The sequence below is a fragment of the Panicum virgatum genome, chromosome 7N (assembly GCF_016808335.1).
Source record: "Panicum virgatum strain AP13 chromosome 7N, P.virgatum_v5, whole genome shotgun sequence".
Taxonomy (NCBI): Eukaryota; Viridiplantae; Streptophyta; class Magnoliopsida; order Poales; family Poaceae; genus Panicum; species Panicum virgatum.
This window is the reverse complement of record NC_053151.1, coordinates 34,987,483-35,005,036: the sequence shown is the minus strand read 5'-3', so window position 1 is coordinate 35,005,036 and position 17,554 is coordinate 34,987,483. Positions and strand designations below refer to the sequence as shown.

At 48.8% G+C, this 17,554-nt stretch overlaps 2 protein-coding genes across 2 annotated transcripts; both read right to left on the bottom strand.

Moving 5' to 3' along the window:
• Positions 1-6,034: 6,034 nt before the first annotated feature.
• LOC120682329 (protoporphyrinogen oxidase 2, chloroplastic/mitochondrial) lies at positions 6,035-11,806 on the bottom strand. The gene is made up of 17 exons (XM_039964173.1): positions 11,474-11,806; positions 11,206-11,341; positions 10,728-10,793; positions 10,579-10,629; positions 10,439-10,495; positions 10,134-10,219; positions 9,900-9,936; positions 9,725-9,790; positions 9,471-9,511; positions 8,845-8,977; positions 7,947-8,135; positions 7,695-7,769; positions 7,420-7,546; positions 7,151-7,259; positions 7,002-7,076; positions 6,725-6,831; positions 6,035-6,460 (listed from the first exon to the last, which is right to left on the bottom strand). Exons 1-17 carry the CDS (start codon positions 11,623-11,625, stop codon positions 6,348-6,350), a joined length of 1,620 nt encoding a protein of 539 aa, XP_039820107.1. The 5' UTR covers positions 11,626-11,806; the 3' UTR covers positions 6,035-6,347.
• A 3,345-nt stretch (positions 11,807-15,151) lies between these two features.
• On the bottom strand, positions 15,152-16,194 carry LOC120680568 (receptor homology region, transmembrane domain- and RING domain-containing protein 1-like). Its single transcript, XM_039962076.1, has one exon. The coding sequence runs from the start codon at positions 16,174-16,176 to the stop codon at positions 15,640-15,642; it is 537 nt and encodes a 178-aa protein (XP_039818010.1). The 5' UTR covers positions 16,177-16,194; the 3' UTR covers positions 15,152-15,639.
• Positions 16,195-17,554: the final 1,360 nt, after the last annotated feature.

The window sequence follows — 17,554 nt, the reverse complement described above, 5'->3', positions numbered from 1 at the left end:
TGTCCTCCTCCTCCTCCTTCCGACGGCCCGGTCGCGTTCGCGACTTGCCATGGACGCAGCGCAGACGTACGCCTTGTTGTCTGGCAGCGGCCGCCGCCGCCGCAGCGTGTTCTCCGCCTCTCCGGCTTGGCGAGATCGCCCGCCCGTGTTCGCACGCACAACACCACCCGGCCCAGACCAGACCAGACGCTGGTGCTCGTATTATAATACGCGGATGCATCAAGTGTGAGCCGCCACTTGCCGGTGCTACACATGCTAACCGTAGATCACAGTCCGATGAGTACTGTAGGAAGCTGAAGCGGCGGCTTCCGGCCGTACGTGCTAGGGGACAAATGCGGGGTCCGTACCCGGCTGCCGCGCTGCGCAAAGTTCCCACAGCTTTTTTTGGCCGTGTTTGGTTTGGGGTGTAAAAAATTTTGCGAAATTTTTTTGACTCTTTGATCACTAATTTAGACTATTAAATGAAGTCTAATTATAAAACCACCTCCACAATCTCTCATGTAAATCGCGAGACGAATCTAACGAGATCTTTGACCGCATAATTAGAGAATGGTTGCTGCAGCAACACTGTAGCAAATCATCAATTAATTACCGTCACTAGATTCATCTCGAAAAGTTACACCCACCCCTAAAATTTTTTTGAAAATAGATTTCATTTAGTACTCCACGTATGAGAGATTCTCTTTTCGGAAAAAGTGCGCGTAAAATTCACTGTAGAAATTTCCTCCCGTCCATCCATCCAATCCCCTGATCAGCAGGGATTACATGATTAGAAAGAAGAAAAAGCAAAAGAGAAAGCTGCTCGCCGTCTACCGTCCGTCGTCTCGTCCGGGCAATTCATGCTTCGTGGTCTGTGTACGCGGGAGACGGAAGAGAGGAGGGGATACGAAAAGCTCGCCACCGAGGTAACAGCTGAAGTACGGTGATCAGCGAAAGAGGCAAAGAGCAGATCTCTGCGGCCCTGCAGTGGCAAAGGTGAAGACCGATCACTGCGTGCCTGAGCACGAGCATCACTGCGTTTGGACTTTGGCGGCGTCAGTCGCAGTCTCGCAGAGACCGGCGGCGACGGCAAGAGTCAACTCTTGATGCCGCTCGGTTACGCTGCTTTGTTTTAGTTGGGTTTAGTCCGGCTGTCATCTGCAGCTCTGCTAGCTAACATAAACATCACATCGGTCGGTTAGACACTGTTAACCGAGTAGGTTAGAACGGCCTAACTCATAGCCCCTAATTAAGCTGATGGAGCACTAGCTAGCTAGCAGGATCAAGAGGCATGAGCAGCACTGGCAAAAAAAAATGCAAGGACAGCTCTAGCTTGGAGCAGAAATAAACAGCATCATTACGATCGAGCTGCAGCGCTTGACATGTACACGTACGTGCGTGCTCCGGTCAGGCCGGCTCTGTCTTGACACGACGGCGGCGAATCTTCGAGGAAGCGACGACGACGCTCGATCGATAGCTCTGAATAAAAATTTTGGTAAAACATGGCTACTAGTACCTGTTCGTGTAGGTGTAGCCACGCCGTGTCCGGGATCCACCATTTAAGCTGCCAAGATTCCTGTACTTCCCTTGCTCCTCTTCATATTCTAATATGTTATATACTATACACCACCAGTCAAAAAAAAATACTATACACCATGGAGATGGAGGGTTGGGAGCACCCGGCTTGCCCATGGAGTGACACGTGTCTCCGGAGAAAGGTAGCGCAACGCTGATCGTTCGATCATCGCGCGTGATCGATCCACGCCGTTTCTTAGTTTTTTTTCGCAAACAGACCCTTCAAGTTTTGTTATTTGAACCCGCCGTCCATATTTTTTTTACAAAAAACCCGCCATCTCCACCTTTCCCATCGCAACGTGTCCCCTCTTTTCTTCCTACGCGGCAAAGCGCGTTCTTCACCTAGTTTCTAAGCGCGTCCTCTTCGTCTCATCCAGCGACAGCAATGCTGTACATAGTAGTAGCCAGCAAGGGGAAGGGGATAACTCCCTCCATCCTAAATTATTAGTTATTTTGACTTTTCTAGATGCATAAATTTTACTATGCATCTATATATATATATATTATATCTAGGTGTATAGTGAAATTAATGTATCTAAAAAAATTACAATGACTAATAATTTGGGACGGAACAAGTAGTACATTATATTGCTTGCATTTTTTTTCATATCCAGACACCTGCCTGCACATACTAGCATATCAGCATGTGTAGCTCATGCAGCCCGTGCAGTAGCATATCTGCAACATGCTGCAGTACCGATGTTTGGTGGCATTTATACGGTACACATGTTCAGCGGTATTTGGACACGGTCCACTGCGTCGCACGAGGTACGGACACACACACATGGATGATGCAACCGGCTCGTACACTTGGGACATCTTTGCATTGGGTGCCAGGACGAGTGCAGGAACAGTAAAAACCTGTCCCATAACGCTCCGGTCCAACAGCTACCGAACCATGCGCGTGCCAACAAAATGGCTCGCCGATGCACACCGTCAACTGTTTAACCCTCGAGCACGCAGCTAATTATTTGCCATAAACAGTTCAAGAGGCCTTTTCTATGTGTTTTCTTTATCTTTTTTTTTTCGGAGCTAGGGTGCTGTAGTTTTTGAGGAGCTAGAGATTTGCTTGCAGTTGTAGCCATGTGCCTCAATGAGCTTGGGGCTGAGGATATTCAGCGGCAACATCACAAAAATGTCTAGGCCGGTGGCACATTTCACTGAACGTCTGAACCAATCATGGATGGGTGTGCTTTGCAACGACACGGACTACAGGGGTTTTGTCTTCTCCTGTTGGCCATCTTGCTTTGAAAACCGGCGGCAAGGTCGGAGCTCAACTCCTGTCGAGACCCTCTTGGTTCTTGGCCCTAGCCTTTGGCCCGGGCGGCTCAGCTCCTTGGTCCATGGCATTGAACGGATCAACACAGTGCTGGGTTAAGTAATCTAGGCTTCATAGGCAAGATTACTTTTAAGTGCTTCAATGATGCTCCCTGCTTTCGCTTACAATAATGTTAGTGTCGCAATCACAGTTCGAGCTAACCATTTGGCGCTTTTAACCAGAATCCAGGCTGGGGGCGGCATTGTTGGTTGACTGGGTACAGCCCTAGCTACGTACAATACAAGGCATTGCTGGGAGCAGAACGCTCGCTTATATCTTCTTCGGTTCTTTTTTGTTAGCTGTGACATTAACATCTAACACAACCAGGAAAACTATTTCTCATTTGATGAGATAATTATTCTGCAGTGACAGCTGCCAAAGGTATGACTTATAAGCATGTCAAGCTAAACTGAATTGCTAAAATAGTGGGGACAACAAAATACAAACCATATAAGAGCAACTCCAGCAGGGCTCCTATTTGAATGACTAAACCCACATTTTAGTCATTTTGTTCAAATTTTCATCTTCAGCAGGGTCCCTACTTGGGTGACTAAAATGAGGGGGTGACTAAATTTCTTCTCTCACCCCCTCAATTTGGTCACCCTCTACTTAGAGCATCTCCAACCGGGAGACTAAATTTGGGTGACTAAATCTAATTTTAGTCACCCACCCTAACATTTAGTCACCCTAATATTTATTCCCAACTCCAGCAGGACTGATCAACTCACTCCCTATTATTCATCCTGACATGTGGGTCCACCTTGTCATAGAAACATCAAAGAACCCCTCTCGCCCTCCGCGCTCGTGCTCCCGACCCCGACTGCGCGCGCGCCAGCGCCGCCCCCGATCCGCCTGCCGACGCCGCCTACCAGCGCCGCCTCCTCCCGGCGCCGACGGCCCACCCGAACGTCCCTACCCTGCTCGGCACCGCCCCCGCTCCGCCCGCCGGCCGCCGCCAGGGCCGCCTCCCAGCGCCGCCCGCGCTCCTCCCGCCGGCCGCCGCCAGGGCCGGCTCCCAGCGCCGCCCCCGCTCCGGAGGATCGATGGGTTGAAGAAGCCCACGGAAAAGGCCGACACGGTGGAGAAGAAGACGCCGGGAGAGCGGACGAAGGCGGGTAAGCGGCTCCTTCATCAGCGACGTCTTCGAGGACTAGGAGGAGGTGGTGTACGCCCGCCTCCAAACTAGAAGCACACTGTTCCGTCCTGCGAGATCCAGGCCTCCGTTCTCCTCACCTTCCCTGCCTCGGCAAGCCTCTCCCCTGCACCAAGCCAAGAGGTGAAGGCGAGGCAGGAAGGCGCCGGGTGCGAGCGCGGCATCGGGGACCTGGCGTGGCCGGACGCCGACAGGATCAACCCTGGCATCGAGGTTCTGGCGAGGTAGGACGCCGCCGGGAGGACCTGCCGGTCGTGTGGGTGCCACGAATGTCGAGCGGCGTTTCTTGGATGCCGAGGTAGGCTCGGCCGGCCGGGGAGGGCGCCCATCACCGGAGATGCCGCGAGGCAGCGGCGCCCCGGCCAGGCGCGGTGGCGGCCTGGTCCGCCTCGGCCCGTCGCTGTCTCCGCCCCAAGCCGGCAGTCCGTCCCCCAGAGGGGCGGATCCGGCCATGGCGGGGATTCTACCGGCAGCGGGCGAGGATCTCCGGCGACGGCGAGCGGGATGGCGGCGGCGGCGGCGAGTCGGGTGCTGCGGCGGCGATTCGGGATGGAGCGAGCGGACCAGAGAAAGGGGAAAAAAGAGGTGGGGCTCACACGTCGGGTGGAAATAGAGGGCCTCCAATTGTAGGGGCTCTGGATTAAAATTTGGTGGCCTCTCCAAAATGGGGCCTTGTTTAGGGGCCCGGTTGGAGATGATTTTTTCCACTGGAAGACTAAAAGAAGAGATGGGGGATCATTTGGAGGGCCGACTGGAGATGCTCTTAGGCTATCAAAAGTAGAGCCCACCATTTTCTTTTCCTTTTAGTCTATTTAGAAGTCTATTTAGTCGGTGCTGCTGGAGTAGAAACTATATTTTGGGTGACTAAACTTGAAAAGTGGGTGACTAAAATGAGTTTTAGTCACTCAAATTTAGTCAGGCTGCTACATGGATAAGGTGGTCAATTGCAATAATCCATTCAGTCCTTCAGACATGGAAAAAAAAGGGAGAACAATGCGTAACCTAACTTTCTTATAGTAGCTCCTTTTATGGGCAGTGGCCGCCATGCATGCTCAAATGCTGATACAATACTGGGAAGGATGTGCCCAAAAAGAAAAGGGCAGCCAAGGACATAAAGCCTCCCAAGGACAAGGAGTGCCCTACTCATGTTTGCTTGTGCCCTAAAGCTCCGAGGGCCAAGCAAATGCGTCTTTTAATTTTCTCACGCCGAGACAAACCCAAATACAATTCCAGGCTACAAAGATCCAGGATGTATCTGTGCGCCTCAACGTGTCCCTCCTATCATTCACACCCAACCCTTTTAGCAGCTGCACTACTCCGGAAAACCATGCCTTGCGTTGCATGCAGGTTTTCCGTTCTGATTGAACTGGAGAGGCTGCACTTTGAGTTTGAGATGAACACACCTTTCTAAAACTACGAAAAAGAAATGATGCAGCAATAGTGCTTGTATGAACCAAAACCCAAGCTTCAAGCATCATGTAATCCTTCTATGGCCCATGGTGGTTATGGAGTACTCCCCACGTCAAAAAGAGGGGCCGAGGATAAAAGGGGAGGAGCATCATGATAATGCACACAGCAGCGGAGCACGCATGTCGTACAATCGTATCTTTAACCTGGATCCTCACCAGACTTTCAGTTTGGCCGCAAGCTGACCTGATCCACCGAGCTTGAGGCATTGACCCTTGGTCAATGGTGGATGCTATCAGTCACTCCTAGTGGGAAGTCATCAGCTACAGTATTGTCCTCGAGCTAGTATTCACATCTACTACTACTATACTGCAAATTCACCACTAGCACCAGGAAGGCTACCTCCACCATTTTCCTATTGCCATCTGTACGCAGGCTTATGTTTTTATTCAATACTAAAAAAATGTCATTCAAATATTGTAAAAGTCTGATATACGATTTTCTCCTCTTTGCTGTTGTGATGTAAGGCCTAAATAAAATTGGGGCGCGTGAGCAATAAAAAATATGTAACTCTTGAGAACCATAAATTACAATCTGGGAAAGGCTACTCACAAAATCATAATGGATAAATGGACATGTCAACACAACATATATTCTCAAAAATTTCAATCAAATTAAATTTATTTCCAGCAGCATGTGTCAATGGTCACTTTGTGGGGCAAAAGAGGCGCCACCAGAATAGTTTTTACCCTCATTTTTCCATTCTAGACATGTGACCACACTTCTGGCCGATGTTTAAGGAAGGCCTATAATGCATGACGAGGTTCTGAGACTGCATCACAACTGCTTCTGTTCTCCATGAGGCATGAACTGAGGAAGTTTGTCAGTCATTGCTAGAACATAGGTCAGATACCTTCAGTGTGAATTATTGTACTTGGTGTGAGATTCAAGATACGAGATTGCAAGGTCAGCAGCCCTGCTTCCTGAAGCTATAACATTACCAACAGCCAGCCCGTCCTTGTTATTTCCTATATGACAGAACAAAAGCTCATAAACTTTTCAACCTATCACAAAGATTGAGGTTATAAATTATTGTTTGCCAACTGTATAAATTGTTTTTACATGTTTTCTCAGATAATAGAATCCATTTCAGAAAATCTAGAAATAAAGTAGTAGCAATGGGAAACTATAACTGAATGACTAGATATTATAAAAATACTGTGGTGCCCAGTCAACAAGGGGCGCAGGTCATATATCCAACATTTGTTTTGAACAAAACAGTAGTGGCTTGCCTGCGTAGAAGAACCCTGGAAGATTCTTCTCCATCTTCTCTATAGCTTCCAATACAGAATTGTAATCACAGTCATACAAAGGAAAAGCATTCCTCCAGTATATATGCCTGAGTACATAACAAATAATAACAGAGAAACATAAGCATGTGGTGGTTAAATGAATTGCACAACTCTTACTCCCCACAAAAATGACAGATCATAAGATCAGCACGAGGAAGGGGAAAAAAGCATATAGTGAGTAATATATACAATTAGAATAGCATGTTTGAGTACTTACTTCACAAAAGTTGGTTGCCCCTCGACACCCAAGAGCTTTTTAAGGTCAGAAGTCACAAGTTGTTTCAAAATAGACCTGTACAGGTATATGATCAGGAAAATCTAGCTAAAATGGAGAAAGAACACAAACAATCCAAATATGATTTATACATTGGAGCTCCAGCAAGATCTCTATTGTGACTTCCCCCAACAAATGTTGTATACAAGTATTGGTCATCAGGAGCTCGATCTGGGAACATCATTGAGGAGAACAGAGTCCCTACAGAGGCATGTGTAAGGATGAGAAACAGAATACTAAAGCAAACCAAAGTATAAATGCAGAGTCCAAACAAAAAGAGTCTAGCTGCTTTATACCAATAGGCTCTAAACAACAAGACTAGTAAACTGAGAACAATTCAAATAAAGTTAAGCTGGCCTACCAAAAGTTTTCAGACCATATTTTTGCTGTTCCTTGTAGGGTATCAAGACTCCAAATCCTTCCAGAGGTTTTTTGACATCTTCCTTCTTAAAAGCTGTCACCATGAGAGATAGCGGGAGATAATCCACCTGCATAACTAAAAGAAATATAAAAAAATGAAATGTAGATAATGGAAGCAGTTACACTTCACGATTGTAAAATTGTAATATGATAGCTTGCACGAACAACAACATCAATTGCTGCATTTTTAACCCAAAAGGGTGATCCTAATCTGACCTTAGGAAGAAAGTCTAGCACAAAGGGAGCTCCACCTTTTCTGAACTTCATCCTCTGGACATTAGACAATGGAGCCTGAAGGGAAAAAAAATAAAAAGGGAAAATATTATGGTTCATGACTATACTTGATGCTCATAAAGACCTGAGTACAAAACTACCAATCTGGCAAACTCTAGATCAATTGCAGAAAAATTATCAGATCAGAGACCGGAGCCAGAACTTCTAAAGATGAATCCAGGTTAAAGTTCTTACTGTCATAATAACAGCATCGAAGGTTTGGTTTTTAGCAAGATCCTTGCTACCACCATCCTTCGAATCAACAGAAATCGACCACCCACCAGTCGCAGGGAGCCCATCAAAGGTACATGCTAATGACAATACTTCTGTACCAAGCTTCACATTACCATCTCCAACTTCATTGTGAAGTGCATTTATTAGTGACTGAAAAATAACAAATAACGTTAACACTTTCCCAACCATTAAAAAAAATGTAGAGAACTTTAACAGCATAGATGTTAGATAATAATGATAAATATAGAAAAAATTAACAGCATAGATGTTAGTACTGATATTGTACTACAAAAAATGCATTCCATACAGTGGGTAAGGGTTCTTTTTAGAAAGAGATAAAGGGACAGGGCAGCATTGAAGCTGAATTGCTAGTATTTCTCATGATAAATGGGTATATTCAGGACTCATCATTGCTACCGTGCAAACTATCTAAAATATTTTACTTGCTTGAAAGACATATTTTGCACTTGGACATTTATTTGCTCGAAATGCATATATCTTTGCAAGCTAATAAACCTGTATCAAGTCTACAAATAATGATAATGGTAGGCTGTAACAGGGTGACTTGAGCGTGACATGGATATAAACCATAACAAAACAGTACGACCTTTTTCTGGCTTGTGAGATTTAATAAAGAGTTATACTCTTTCATGGAAGTAATGTCCTCGAGTGGCACGAACAACTGACCCTTTTAAATGCACGATCTGAAATCTGAATTCACTATTTTTAAACGGCAGCAACAGAATTAATAGGACTGATGAAATTGAAGGGCTTGCCATTAAAATCGTTTACAGTACAACAGATGATAGTATCTCTAGCAAGGAATTATAGTTTGAAAAAAAAAACAGGCGAGGAATACCTGCATTCCAACATGAAATGAAAATGATGCACGTCTATTCCTTCTTTTCCCTGATGAATCACTTCCTGTCTTTACTGGGCCACCTTTAGCTGTTAGCTTAGACAAGATGGCACCAATAATGATAGAACCATATCTGGGAGCGTAGAAGGAGAATGAAGTAACACGATATGAAAAGAAAAGAATTATTAAAAAACATAACTCAACATAAAAAAAATGCTTTCGACCATGTTTATCACAAAGAGGTGCTGAAATTGTAAATGCCACGGAAAAACTGTACCATCTTATCAGAAATATGATTAAAACAAGGCAAGTATGCTGCAAATAATAGCATATCAATAGGTGTTTGTCTGCCAGTGTCCAATTAATGATATTACAGCAGAAAAATAAAAGATGCAGTAGCCAGCTTACAGCACGGGCCATTAAAAACATGCAAGGAATTAAAATTGATGATTATATGAACGCTGACTTGAAGGATTTCAAATTTAAATGATAATATGATACAGCTGTATGCAGGTTTTAACATAAGAATGCACAGAAAGGAATGAGATAGCAAAAACAAGAAAATATATTGAAAAGGTAATAAAAACATACTAAAGGAATGAATAGAAAATCAACATGCAACTTACTTTCTTTCCAAATTCCACAATGCTGGAAATGCATGGCGTATCTGCACAAAGCAAACAATTACTCAAAATCGACATAGAAGCTAATGACATGATCTGATCATATGGGCCAGTAATTTTGTGGAATATCATTACGAAAAACACACCACTTAATCAAGGGATGTACTGTTATGTACCAGAAGTTACATTACTGCCAAAATGCAGGGCAATATGTGTCCCAAATCTATAAACACAAATGATGGAACCTAGTAGCTCACAGATAATGACTCCGGATCTCCCGCACTGGTTCCAGCTACAAATGGATCAATAAGATAGTCAACAACCTGTAAGAAATTTAGAAGTTATAAGCCATGGCTAATTCTGAAGTTGACTAAATCTGAATATTTTCAGTCACTTGATTATAAATAGTTTCTTCAAGAAACAATAACTCACTTCTCTTCCAAAGTGGCGTTCAAAGAAGCTCCTGACACTACAAATGTTTTGAAACGAGACAATTCCATTATCTCCTCAGCCAAATTAAAACAATGCGATGATGTAACATATTGATATACAACGATATGTGTATTGAGGAAACACTAGGTATATAGCTCAAGACTTAAAACAAAACAAGAGCTATTATGACGGTTCAAGACACCAATGCAGGATATCAAAAGTATGACGGTTCACCTCTCACTTAAATGCTCATCAGACACTTTTCCAGAGTTGCTTGTGTTACTTTTCTTGTACAGAAATGGCTCCAGAAACAAAGCAAGCTGCAAAGAGACAAGTATAGCATACAGTTCCATATAAAGAATATAATCACAATCACAATGCTTGGAGGAAAAAAATTATAATTGAAGTAAAATCTGTCAAGTGGTTAACTCAAAGTAACTACAAGTAATGAAGGTAGGCATTGATAGTAGCAATCATATGGTATTTTGTTATGCAAACCAATCTATCAAGTAACTTCTGTATTCAATAGCTGAGCATACCTTTGATTTCGTCGAAAGAACACTGCTTTTCATTAACGAAATGGGATCCGAAGGAATCTGGTGAAACCAAAAGGCAGGTTAAGGCGAGGTATAATACAGGGGAAAAAGAGATACACATGATTACATGGGTTTTTTTTTACCAGTGCTGGTGCTCCATCTTTGACAATGTAACGCTTATGTTGGGAGTTAGGCTGAAACAGATATCATATCATCAGCTCTATGAAATGGAAACAAACTAAAGACAGCATTTGAAAATAACTAATGTTTTGTTAGCAACATTTGCACATACATACTGCTGTCTGTCATGTAGACCCAGATCATCAATCAACTTGCTGGCCTCCAATTCACCTTCTGTCTGCAGGAAAGTAATGAAGTAACCTCATCAACTAATCTGCAAACCTCAAAACCAATTTCAATGCTGGACATGGAGAGAAGTCCATGTTAACTACCTAAAATGCACAATCAGCAGTCCAATAGCACGCACACAAACACATGCTTTCGAGATGATGCAGGACTAACAGCAAACACAAAACACACAATCAGGCAACGCGGACTAACCGCTAATGCAAACAAACAGCAGGTTGTTCAATTGGCTCGCTTTTAGTCCGCTAATGCAAACAAACAGCAGGTTGTTCAATTGGTTCGCTTTACTGACTACTGACTAGTGGCACGATTACAATGATGCGGGAGAAAGCAGCAATGCAGACTAGACTAGCACAACTGAAGCCCTCAAATTGTAAGCAGTAAGCTGACCGAAATGCACTTACCATAGTGTTAGCCCCTTCATCCCAGAGGAAGCCGCCCTCGGAATTGGTCCGTATCTTCCCACCCGCCCTGTCAGCCGCTTCGAACACAGTCACGTTCACGCCGCTCTTCCTCAGCCTGTACGCCGCCGCGAGCCCGCTGCACAAAACAATACGGAGCACCGCCACCGCCCATTCCATCAAACACCTCACAGGCACAAGCGCAGATCAAAACCAGCAAGCAGCGCACCACCGAGGCACGGAGAGAGATAGAGGGGGAGCGCCCACTCACCTGACCCCGGCGCCGACGACGGCGACCGACCTCGCGGGCGCGGCGCGGGGGTCGTCGGAGCCCGCCATCGCGAGGACGGGGCGGAGGCGGGGCCGGCTGGCGCGCGGGGAGGCGGGGCGATGAGGATGTGAGGAAGCGGAGGATGTGAGCATTTGATTTGGGGTTTGGATGGGGATTTGCTTGTCGGCTTGTGCGCGGATCGGAGTTTTCGCTGGTGCTTGCTTGGGAAAGGGGTGGGGACTTGTCGCCGTCTCGTGGAGGTGGAGGCGTGGGGGCTTTCAGGTCAAACTTTTCCGGTGGGTTTTGCAGTTGGACGCCTCCGTTTTCGCATGGCTGGTGCCGCTGAAACTCGCAGCGTAACGGGGAAAGTGATTCTTCTAGCGCGTGTTTAGTTACAAAATTCAAAATTCCAAAAAAAAATTCCGACACCTGCATGTAGGCTTAAATCTAGACGAAATAAAAAACGCATTCGCAGCGTAACGGGGAAAGTGATTCTTCTAGCCCGTGTTTAGTTACAAAATTCCAAATTCCAAATTTTTTTCCGGCACCTGTACGGAGACTTAAATCTAGACGAAATAAAAAACGCATTGCGACTGCTGTCTGTAAATGGCGAGACGAATCTAATGAACCTAATTAGATTGTAATCAAATGCTAAATTGCTACAGTAATGCTACAGTAAACAACCTCTAATGACGGATTAATTAGGATCATTAGATTCGTCTCGCGATTTACAGACGAGTTCTGTAATTATTTTTGTGATTAGTCTATGTTTAGTACTTCAAATGTAGAAAGATGCATTTTCAAAAAATTTACGGAGCGCAATTAAACACCCCCTAGTTTCTACCCTTTCTAGTCAGACTATCTGCACTCGTTATACTTTAAACTTATCCTCTAAAAAATATATTTTATTCTAATTATTAATATTTTCTACTCCACATTAAATTTATCCGCCCTCATTCATACTCTAAATCTCTACTCTATCCCAACTATTTCATATTTTATTCAATCATCCAACTACCATTTTCCCCCTCTCTCTTTTCTTTCACCTTCTCTTCTCCAGCCTCCCCTGTGTCTCTGCCCCTCCCCCTGCGCTCTCTCTCTCTCCGGCGGCGGCAAAGGCCCGCGCGCGGCGGCGAGGCAGGCGCAGAGGCGGCCATGGCGCGACGATGGGGCGGCGGCACGACGGCCCGCACGCAACAAGGCGGCGGCGCCTCCCTCCCTCCCTTCATCCTCTCTCTCTCCTCCTCCCCTGCTCCGGACCACCTCGGCCTCGCCGGCGTTGAGCTCGAGCGGATCCGCCGCGCCGAGGTCCTCCGGGCGCTCGAGCTCGGCCGGGCCTTCCTCCTCCCAGCTCCTCCCTCCCCCGGCGGTAGGCCATGGCGCGGCGCAGGCGTGCTAGCGGGCGCGGCCCGCGGCGAGGCGGGCGAGGGGTGCGCGGCGCGCGGCGAGGCCGGCCCGTGGCGGCTCGGCGGCGATGGCTCCCTTGAGCTCCGGGGCACTGCGTGCTCTGCAGCCCCCGCCAAACGCGCCACCGCGCCCGCCGCGCGCGACGCCGAGCTCCGCCGCAGCGCTGGGCCCAGGCACGACAGGACGGCGCGACGGAGCGAACGCGGTGGGGCACGCGGGAGCGGCGGCGTCCATGGCCGGCGGGCGAGCGGTCCCTCCTCCCCCTTCCTCCGCCGACGGGCTGCGGGGCCGCGCCGCTTCCTTGCCGGCCGTGGCGCTCGCCCGCGAGCACGGGCAGGGCCAAAGCTCGCGGCGGCGGCGGCAGGCCAAGCTCTGCCTGCTCGCCCTCCTCCGCCCCTCCTTGCCATTCGCGTCCTGCACGCCCTGCTCCGCTTCCGCCGCGGTGGCCGGCCGGCCGGAGAGCACCGCAGCGAGCTCGACTGCAGCATCACGCACCTTGGCCTCCCGCTCGCCGGTGATGGGGGCCGGGGCCGTGTCGATTGCCTCGGCAAGCATCTGCGGGCTGGCGGCGCGAGGCGGAGACGCCGGCGTCCTTTCTCCCCTGCTCTCCCCTGCCTCGCCCTTGCCCCTGCACGCCTCCGCCCCGCCTCGCCGCACGCCTGGCCCCGGCGCGCGCTGCTGCTCCGCCCCGCCGTGCGCTGCACGCCGCCGCACCGCCGCGCGCGCAGCTGTTTCTCCGCCCCACCGCGGACACGGCCCACACCGCCGCGCGCACGGCCTCGGCCCCGCCTCGCCGCACGCCGCTCCTCCGGCCGGCGGCGGTATGTCCTCCAGCAGGCGGTGGGGAACCGGCGACGGCGCACGCACGGGAGGGGTGCACGGTCGAGCTCCCGCGAGGGGAACTTGCGGCGGCAGGAGCTGGGTGGGGAACCGGCGGCGCGGCGGTTGGAGAGATGGCGCGCGCGGCGGAGGAGAGGTGGGACCGATGCGGAAAGCGGACGACCGCTACCTACGCTGGGAATAGCGAAAGGGGGAGCTTCCGCTTGTTTACTGGAGCTCACCAGTATGCCGCTGCTGCGGATAGCCTTACTACCCTTTCGTTAGTTCTTCCTTCGGGTACACAAAGAGCATACATTGCACAATGGCTTAAGAAAAGACAACTGCAATGACACCATATCAGTACACTGTACTCGAGCCTCAACCGATAACGAAAGATAAAGGCTACTATGGAAGTGCTTACAAATGTCTTGAAAAAAGCTTAGTATTGCATTTTACTATTTTAGCGTGCTAAAACAAAAGCCCTCTTTTTCCTAGCAATTCTGCCACATAGACTTTGCTTCTTCAGTTCATTCTCACCTTAGCCAAATCCCCAACCTAACCTCTTCGATGATCTTCAGGTGCGCATATGATAGCACTCGATGGAGTCTGAGTTTAAAGGCAGTTATGTGTCGCCAACAGCTGAGAAGGCAGCAAGGCACGACCCGATCATTACTCGTATATCGAGCATTGGAGCGGCATGGAGAAACAAAGGCGCCTTGCAAAGTTTTTTCAGAGCTCCAGGCAGCATAAAATGGAGGATAAACTAGGAGCAGGAACAACTCCGAGCATAGGCTAGGTCAGGGGCCTAATTCGCGAGGCAAATCTAATGAGACTAATTAATTCATAATTTGTTGCAGTGATGCTACAGTAATTAACCGTTAATCATGAATTAATATACTTTGTTAGATTCGTCTTGCAAATTAGTCTAAAGGTTCTGCTAGTAGTTTTGTACATAAATTTTATTTAATACTCTTAAATAGTAAGATTCCTCGGATCTAATTATTAGACTGAAGGATCCAAACCCTGTTTGCATGGCGCCCAAGCCAACTCGGCAGGATCGACCCGTGCCTGGCTGGATTGCCATCCAAACAGCGCAGGGGCCCACGGTAGCGACGGAGGCAACAAGCGTCACACGAAGAAATCTAAAGATTACAGGGAGCCCATGCACTCTGTATGCTTGTCACTGAAACTGGACGGGCATACAGAACTCATGACAAGTTCACAACGTAGAGCCAGCATGCGCATGCATGCTTGTAACTTGAAGCAAGAAACATCGTCAGCGCTAAATACTACTTACATTTCAATCGCAGTGGAAGTACAGTAGCACCGAAATTTAAATTCGCGTGTATTCCATTGCCCCATCCTATGACCACCCAAATCTGAGCTACAGAGTACAAAAAAAAAGTGACCAATGGGCAAACATGAAACATGCTAGGCCCTGACAGAGTGGAGGTTTCAAAAGACCACATGGGCAGCAAGGATTCCATGACATATTCAGAGCATCTCCAAAAGACTTTTTATATCTTCTCTAATTTATAGAAATAGAGTTTTTGATTAAAAATTTGCCTCCAACAGGCTCTTCAAATGAATATCCAAAGATAGATACCCTCTATTCCGGATTTCATGTTAGTCAAAGATGGAAAGTACGGATGGCTCTCTAGACTACAAATAAGATATAGAAGAGCTGTTAGAAAAGACAAAGATACGAAAAATGATTTTCATTTAAATGACTCTCCAAATGATAATTTAGAGAGTAGATTTTGGAAAAACTCTTGGAGATGCTCACACACGCAGGATTCGATCAGTTTCAAAAGAATGCAGAACAAGAGTAACGAGAGAATCCTTCAACGAACCTCTCCAAGGGCTTGTCCAGAGTGTCCCGTCGGAGACTGGCCGTTGTATGGTAGCCCGATCATGTGTGTCTACTGCGATGACTGCAGTTATGGATCCTCCAACCCCGGCGACGGCTGCTCCGACTCCGATCCCCGGGACGATATCGGCGCCGGTGGCTCCTCCGACACAGGCATTATTGGTGGTTCCGCTGAACGCGACGGCGCCGGCGCCGGCGTCGGCGACAACGGCGGCCGCGCCTTCCACGGCAGCACGGGGAGAGGAATCCTGCGGCAGATGGGGCAGATCATGCTCTCCTGGACAAGCCACCGGTCGATGACGTTCCTGCACTTGTCGCTCTCGCGGTAGTGGAACACGTGGTTGCAGGAGAGGGGGCCGACCTCCTCGTGGGCGGCCAAGCTGTACTGGCACATGGCACAGTTGTAGCTCAGCTCCCGCTGCAGGGTCGTCACGCCGCCGAGCGCCCTGACCCGGAGCCACCGCCAGCCTCGCGCCAGCCGGCCGCTGCCGTAGGCCTCCATGGCCCAGAAGCTCACGCCGACGCCGACGAGCATGGAGACGCTGCCCACGGCCACGACGGCGACGGCCTGCCCCTGCCCGAGGTTGACGTCGTCGTCGTCGGCCATGTGGTGGTGGTGCCTTCTCACCTCGGGCCTCTTGAATCTTGATTGCCTCTTCTCCTCTCGCGCGCCTCTTGCTTTGCTCCAGCTGCCCTCTTGTTCGCTCCTGTGTGGTCTTGGGCGTCGGATTGTGCTTGGTGGAACGGTGGCCGTGGCGCGGTGGCTATTTGGCAGGCTCCGTGGGCCCCTGGTCTCATATATGGCCAATCATGGATAACCTTCTTAGATGATAATAACTTGGAAATGATAGGCTAAATCGTCAGATTGGTTAATTTGACCTCACATGTCATTGACCGTAGACACCACAGCGGCCCAACCCAAATCATGCGCCTAAAGCGTACCCAAGAAGCGCACAGGATATCGCCGGTACGAGGGCCCAGAGCGCAGACAGGCACACACCCAAAGGCAGATCCGGAGATGTGGAGGTTGTGCCGAAGCAAGCGAGCGTGCTGCGTGCAGGCAGGCAGGCGGAGCGACAATGGCGGGAGTGGGACGAAGCGTGGGAAGAAGAGAAAGCGCTAGTGGTAGCCGATGAGAATTGAGAACATCTCCTGTGGCTTTGGGGCTCCGATGAGGATTCGCTTGTCCTTGTGCGCCTTTGTTCTCTGGATGGTACTGTAGTTACTGGTGCTAGAGGCGCAGATTGCTCATTGTCGTAGAGGCCTAGGTCAAATTGGGCGCGCTCCGTGCGCAGTTTGGCACGCCCAGCTCTACCACACAGCTATGCCTTCTTGGCATCTTCAAAGGAACCTCTCGAAAATACTGAAATGGAGAAAGAAATCTCGTCTGCAGTATTCTTCGAGATGTACTGGTTTGGGTCGTACCTTCAAATTTCATACACTGGTGAACAGAGTGAATTAGAAAGGAAAAAAAAGAAATGCAGTGTGCAACGCGTAAAACAAACTGTGTCACAGGCTACGGTGCAGAACACTGACGGAACCAGTAACAAGCAACTCGGAATTCTGGATCGTGAAAGTATATGAGGAAGATGAGGAGCAGAACGCAATGGCATATGCCACCCAACGGATGCTGTGCTTATTAGTGTTAGCTATCGCAATGGAAGCAGTGCTACTTGGCTAATCGGCAAACCGGAAGTTCCAGCTCCCCCTCCACCGTCGTCGTCGCCGCGCGCCCCGGTAGACACCTGCATCCACCACAGTGCCACGCCCCCGCTTGGACGCCGCCGCGTTCTCATCAACCTGATTACCTGAAGCTCCGGCGCCCCTTAATTTGTCGCCGCGACGCGCTATGCAGCGCCTCGCACCTCATCACAGCAACGTAAGCACGGACACGCCGGGCGGCGGGCGGCGACGGGCCGACGGCCCATCGTCCCGTCCGTTCGCCCGCTCGTCCAACGTCATCACGCCGCGGACTTGCTCATCCA